The sequence below is a fragment of the Solanum verrucosum genome, unplaced genomic scaffold, assembly GCF_900185275.1.
Source record: "Solanum verrucosum unplaced genomic scaffold, falcon-dt-bn FXZP01000079.1, whole genome shotgun sequence".
Classification (NCBI taxonomy): domain Eukaryota; kingdom Viridiplantae; phylum Streptophyta; class Magnoliopsida; order Solanales; family Solanaceae; genus Solanum; species Solanum verrucosum.
The window spans coordinates 3,878,312-3,885,422 of record NW_026020368.1 but is presented as its reverse complement, the minus strand read 5'-3'; the positions used below and the strand labels follow the sequence as shown (position 1 = coordinate 3,885,422).

General features: G+C 28.3%; 1 protein-coding gene across 1 annotated transcript; it reads right to left on the bottom strand.

Moving 5' to 3' along the window:
- Positions 1-2,646: 2,646 nt before the first annotated feature.
- Positions 2,647-5,141, bottom strand: LOC125838240 (auxin-responsive protein IAA14-like). The gene is made up of 5 exons (XM_049517320.1): positions 4,851-5,141; positions 4,142-4,368; positions 3,486-3,621; positions 3,216-3,277; positions 2,647-2,947 (listed from the first exon to the last, which is right to left on the bottom strand). The coding sequence occupies exons 1-5, from the start codon at positions 5,027-5,029 to the stop codon at positions 2,910-2,912; spliced, it is 642 nt and encodes a 213-aa protein (XP_049373277.1). The 5' UTR covers positions 5,030-5,141; the 3' UTR covers positions 2,647-2,909.
- Between the last annotated feature and the right edge of the window lie 1,970 nt (positions 5,142-7,111).

Below are 7,111 nucleotides of genomic sequence, written 5' to 3'. Positions count from 1 at the left end.
CTGGGTTTATTATTCCTTTACGTAAGTTCATGATTTCTTCATCTACAATTATGAGTTGTGTTCTTGCCAAATGAGTAACTAAATCCACAACTAGGGTTGTGGGAACATGATCGATTAACAAGTATGAATAGTAAATAAGCAATTCTTGAATAGTGTTTTGCATGTATTGATAATTCTTTGTTTAAAGTTTTTTAACGGTGGCCAACGTTAGAACTCGCCTTGTTCTACTTGCCGGACCAAGGAGTAGTTAACAAGAAAAGAATTATCAACATAGATTTAGTGTGATACTATCTAATAGGCTAGTGTCGATTGGTGCGAAGTAATAACTAAGCCAAACATCGATTATGATGTCTAATATGAGGTAAGGGTAAGGGTTAGTAAATTATACACACGTAGCCAGACCAAGGTGCGGGGTGAAATTCTCTAGATGCCAGACCAAGGATTTAGAGATACCTAACTTATCACTTTGCATGTAATACACTAGAAAATAATTACTATTACTAGGACTACGACGTTATGAGATTGTGGGGAACACATATACCCTAGTTATTTCTCTTATCTTGATAACAACCAAAGTTGAGTTTGATTATTGATTACTTATTAAGTTCTTACTATTTGTGACTCACAAACACAACCCCCTTTTATTACATGTTTCTGGAAATAATTTGACTAATTGAATATAATTGTTAGTTAAAGTAAAGTCTAAACCATTTTCCTCGTGGGATCGATCCCAACCTACAAGTTGGGTTCTTTACTTGATAACGATCGCTTATACTTCTGTAAGGAGGTGTAATTTGAGCGTATCAATTACCAACTCTATTTATTTTTTAAATCTCTTTAGAATTGTGATATTTTTGTTTTCTTATTTAAGTCACAATTTTTAAGATAAAATAAGTTAAATAAAACTATATGAATACTTATGTTTAGAAAACATTATATATAATTTAAAAGGAAATTACATACATGAAAGATTGTAGGATTATACTGAATATATTGTAGTAGTAATAAACATAGATGAACGATTCGAATTGTCAAGAGTATAAATGTATAAATATTTTTTAGATTATTATAATCAAACAAATACAAATTGATTTTTAAAAATAAAATAAAATGAATTTGTGGGGCCACACATGAAACAAAACTTTTTGTGACTCTTGAAAGGGAAAATTGGATTCTCCTAGAAAATTATTTTGACCATTAATTATACACTTATAAATTTATAACTTTGCCCATAAATAATGTTTAAAATTACATAATTGCCATTGGTCGTCCTAATCATGGCTCTTCATATAATAGAAATAAAGTCAGATTGGGATCTCCAATGACAAGTGAACATGCATTTTCGGGTCTAGAACAAACAAAAGAAGGGAAAGACGGATGGTTGAGACAATGTTTCGTTTTCACTAGAGTACGGAGCTTCAAATTAAAGAACTATGTTCATGTGGGAGGACGAAAACTAAGGAAGGTTGGTTCCAAGAGCGGCAAGCAAGATAAATAAGGTGTGTAAGACAGGGCCAAAGAAGGTAGCATAGAAGAGAGTACCTCCTTTATTATAAGATAGGTCCCCGCGTCCTTTCTTAAGAGATGGAGCAATCGTCACTCGACAACTCAAAGCTGACCTATATAACCCACGTACTTGCCTACTCATTAATTACCGGCACCTATTTGTATCCAACTACAATCTATTCCCTTATAAAAGAAAAAAGGGTCCTCGACCAATCCTCAATCGACAACAACGTAACTCTGACATTCTAGCAAAGTAAAATCTCTTCCCCTATGGCGCTATCACTTGATTGATCTGATCAGACACTTGCTCTTCCCAACTTTTATATATATAGACAACCAATAGCATTGTACTAATGTTTCGTGACTTTCATTTTAGCATCTATTTTGTTATTTAATTTTGTGTTTTTGCTTTTGCTTATAGTTTTTTACTTTCTGGAGAAAAGAACAAAAAAGTAACTTGAAATTGACGTGGAAAGGATAAATTTGTCAATTCTAGATTGTTAAATAGTTTTGTTACACCTATTATCAAAGAAGGGAGGTATATGTAATTTTTGAAACCACAAATGAGGAATGGGTTATAAATCAAAATTTTAGGACCGATGAGGTTTCTGAAATTATTCCTATAATTTATTTTTGCACTTATACCGACGATACAAAATTCAAACCCACTTAAAGTTCCATCCCTTATATGTACCAGCCAAAATAGAATTATTTAATTATAATGGAAATTGCACTAAATAAACAAAACATTAAATAATTGACGGGGAATCTCCATCTACATGCACATGACCTTGTTCCCTAAAAAACATAGACTTCATGATAATAAATAATTCCATAAAATAATTATTGATTATTATAAATAAAAAGATGAATAAATTAAAATAATCAAAATGCATGATACTAAAATTTTGGTTACTCGAAAAAGAAGAAGAGGAAACAACATTTAAATGAAGGAATAAAACACTCAACCACTAAGACAGCGATGACAAGAACAACAAACCAAATTAACAACAATAACAACATATTGTAATTCTACATTTGAAAGATTATTCAAAAATTAAATAGTTAAAACAAATATAATAATGAAAATCCATACTGAAAATATATAATGAAGAAAGAGAATAACAACAACGATAATCGAAACAGAAACAAGCAAAAGGAAAATAAAATAATAAAAGTTGAGGGACAATAATTAAACAAAGCCTATTAGTAATAAACAAGCAAGACAATAGTATTTTTTTGTTTATTGCTTCTTGTCCAATTACAAATGTCCAAAGATAATTATCTATATATATTTATATACTACTAACTATCAAATAAAAATACAGACACCATGGAAATTGATTGCTTCATTCTTCATCAACATTTTTGAGTCTCCATATATGAGTTGCTGAACTAATTGCTCAGCTCCTGTTCTTGCATTTCTCCATGGCTCTTGGTGCTGAAATTCAAGAAAATATTAATTAGGGAAAATCGAGAAAATACTTCACCCTATCTCAAATATTAATCATTTTGATAAATCAAAATTGTTTCCAAATATTTGAAGTATATATAGGATAGTTGAGACAAATAGTTGTATAACTAAGGCTATTTATAAATATTATTTTTCACAAGGAAATATTTATGTAGACAATTTTTAAAAAGAGATAATATTATAAACGGGAGGTAATAATTTTATTGAAACATAAAAAGAAAGGAAATACTCCTACCAAGTCCAATGGCTTCTGATCCTTTCATTATGCGTAAACGCTTGCATGAATTAACAAACATCCTGTAACAAATCATTATAATGTCACAAAAATTAGTCATAGTCATAAATCATAATTTACTTAATTAGTAGGATGAAAGATTGAAAGTTAAAAGTTATAATCATTTATCATTCACTATCTATAATAGATTAATTTACGTTACAACAATTTAAGTTTGCATATCTCCGATTCGTGAACTTAGATAAATATTGATAAAATTTGTAAACTTACTGCCAAGGTACATCTCCAACAAGCATCCAGTCCCCATCCCTATCTTCATAGGTAGGTACATAGTCAGAACTATTGAGGACATCCATCAGTTTCCTCTCATTCATAAAATCTATCATTCCTTGGGACCCATAATTACCTGCATATATACATACAATTAATTAACAACCTACCTACCTAGCTATCTAGTGGAATTAATTATTACTAGTAAAAATAAAAATAAAATAAAATGTATCACTATATTCAAAGGCTAGGCTGTAATATCACACATATGATCATCATACTAACATCTAACTTTTCCCTTTATTTTTTTCTTTTGAAAATGCATCAATTTATAGCCTAGCTAGCAATTAGTGGACATTATCAAAATATAATTTTTTATTTTTTTTTTGTTATTTGGAATCTTCACATATGCTATTTTCTTCAAAAAATTTACATGCATTTAGGATTTAACAAATTCTATCGAATTCAAACCTGATACCTTTAATTAAGAGCAAGGGAAGGGTGTAACTAATTATACCACCTACTATAACTATTTTAGTATATTTAATATGTTAGTATTATTGTATGTTGAGTAACTCATAATAACCTAGTGATGATAAATAATTATATATTGTCACTGCATAGAAGTTAAACGGAATAGAAAATTATAGACGTACCCATAGTAAAGGAGCTAAACATCTTGGTCAAAGAATCAGAGAGTTGTTGGTAACTTTTGTACATCTTTAAATCTACCTTACGAAGGTAAGGTGCACCATCCATGGAGACCTTCACAAATGCTATTGTTTTTTCTCCCTTCTCGGTAATTTCTACATTATTGTTGCCTTTTTGAGACATTATGTTCTTTCTGAATGATCTTACTGGTGGCCACCCCACCACTTGAGCCCTGTAATTTAAAATAATAATAATAATAAATTTTAAGTCACTGTTCATGGAAATTGTGTTTGCTTTTCGATGTCTAGTTAAACTATTACCCTCATTACAGAATGAAGGAGGAATTAGTTTGAAAATTCATCGCTAATCTGTTGTAGCAAACGAATTAATGATGAATTTCTTTTGTTTTATAGGAGTAATTAATATAATTTCTGTCTTTTTTTAAAATTTATTTAACTTAATTTCTTATTTATTCTTTTAATAAAAAAGAATGTCCTATTTGTATATATAGTTAGTAAGAAAATTTACATTTAATTTAAAATAACATGATTCAAATTCTTGGTTAAATTTTTAAATTATTTGTCTGGTCAACTAAGTCGCATAAAATGAAACAAAGAGATTGTATCCAATAATATAATTGAATCCATAACTTTTAAGTAGTTAGAGCTGAATTAAAATTGTATCTAAGTAAAGTAAAGAGAAAAAAAGACTCACTTAGTTGGTGGCTTGAGAGAGTCCTTGTTGGAAGAAGTATTGTTGATGTTCATAGAAGGATTATCGAGGTTGAGTTTGAGATCAACAGTTTGAGAAAATCCTCTTTTCTTAATATTGTGATCTCCTCCACCACCAGGCATCCCCAAACATAACTCAGTTTCCTTGAGATTCAAGTCCATCACTTGTTTTTCTTCTCTACTATACAAAATAAATAATGATACTCTATGGAAATTGAAGAGAGAGATATGTACTCACACAAAGTTTTGGAATTAATAATGTATAGATAGTGCTACCAAAATAAGGGGTGCATGTATATTTATTTCAATTTTGTTATGAAGTTCCAGCGTATGGACCTCTGACACGTGGATGTTGATCAACTTGGGGTATTACTTACAAAGCATGTTATGAAAAGAAGAGTTAAATTGTTTTGTTGGAAATTATAAGTTAGAGTACTTGTTTGAGATTAAATTGTTTTGGATAATGCTAAATGACCAGAAAATTTTTAAAGTGTATAATATTTTTTTAATTTTAAAATAAAGTGATCTTTTTTCTATTTTTTTAATTAAAAAATATGAAAGTTAAAAGGATAAAAATGTTCAAAAAGGTAAAATACCATTCTGGCCAAAAGGATTTTTCCAGTTATTTTATCATGTTGTTTCATTCAATAATAGTTGTTCACTGTACTATTTTGGGATGTTTAATAATAATTGTCCACTTTATGAAATTAATGGATAATTTACACTTAGTTTCTAATTTACACTTATCATTAATTATAGTCATTTCCCTATTACATTTATCAAGACATTGTATTTATTACTCTCTCCGTCTCTATTTAGTTGTCCACTTTAGAAATGACACATAGATTAAGACAACAATGATTAGCATAGTGAAGTTACAATTTTACCCTTATAGTACAATTTACAATTCCAAAATAAATTCACTCAAGATAACTAATCAATGTTGAGAAGTTCATAAGTTTATTTACTTATTTATGACAACTTTATTTAAATAAGGGTATAATAAGAAAAAATTTGTTGTCCTTTCTTGATTTGTCAAAATGGACAACTAAATAGGAACAACTAAAAGAGGAAATATGGACAACTAAATAGGGACGGAGAAAGTATATTCAAAGGATGATATAGTAAAATTACCCTTCTATTTATAATTTCTTAAGACATATACAAAATCAATATCAATAGGGGACATAGTAAAAAAAGTAGTAATCTGCTGTTCTTTTTAGTTTTTCTTATGAAGGGTTATTTGATTTTCTATAATGACAAAAATGGTCTCTTGTATAGGGATTAGTTCAAGTTAAAGTAGTTAAACTCTCAAATATTTTAATATATAAATAATCTGTTAAATTTGAAAGGAACCCTTGAAAAATAATAATCTAACCATAATCATAAAAAAATTGGATCAATTTCTCAAAATAGCAACACACAAAATCTGGGACTAAACACAAAAATTGCAAAACTTACACCTTAATTGAAGGGCACCACCATTCTAATTTCTAGATTCTAAAAAATAGATGAAAAATAGCAAAAACCGCCTTCAATTATGAATTTCCACTAAATTCTATTTTTTTTTCTCCGTTAAAACTAACAGATAAAATTTATTAAGTATTTTTCAAAAAGACCAGAAGTGTTTATTTTTGATAGACTCACATATTCGAAACGGCTTAAAAATATATAAAGAATTACTTTAAATCTATCTCAAAAATGATTTTGTTATTTTCCCAATCTAATATCGTAAAGATTCTTTTAGACTATCAATGTACAAAAATAAACTTACCTAAACAATCCGTAATTCTAAAACATATGTATTTTTCTTTTGTTAGGGATATGTAAATGTTAGTACTAATTATTATGATACCCTAATGATTTGTCTTTTTTTTTAAAAATATTTTCTTTTAATTTATGTCAAGTAGATGGGAAGTTTTTTATTGAATTTATTTTTAAAACAATGAAAATAAGAAAAAAAAATTAGACCATCTCCAATCCAACACCAAATTTTACACTAAATCCTAAAATTGGTGTTTTGAGCTCCAACCCACACCAATTTTAACACCAAATTTGATGTGTGAATAGTGTTACACTCTATTCATCACACCAATTCACTTTTTAAATATTTTAATATTATTTCATTATACAAGCTTTCAATTAAATATTATATAAATTATATGTTTTAATTAAATATCTTGTATATTTAATTATTTTTTATGTATTATTTTTATAATATTAATTTTAGATATAAAATTTAGC

Bases quoted from the DNA above. Each gene is read 5' to 3' on its own strand.
- LOC125838240 (XM_049517320.1), bottom strand. From the start codon at position 5,029: ATGGACTTGAATCTCAAGGAAACTGAGTTATGTTTGGGGATGCCTGGT. The intron at 3,622-4,141 runs GTACGTCTATAA...GTATATATGCAG, and splicing joins GTTTAGCTCCTTTACTATGG to GTAATTATGGGTCCCAAGGA. The intron at 3,278-3,485 runs GTAAGTTTACAA...GATTTGTTACAG, and splicing joins GTTGGAGATGTACCTTGGCA to GATGTTTGTTAATTCATGCA.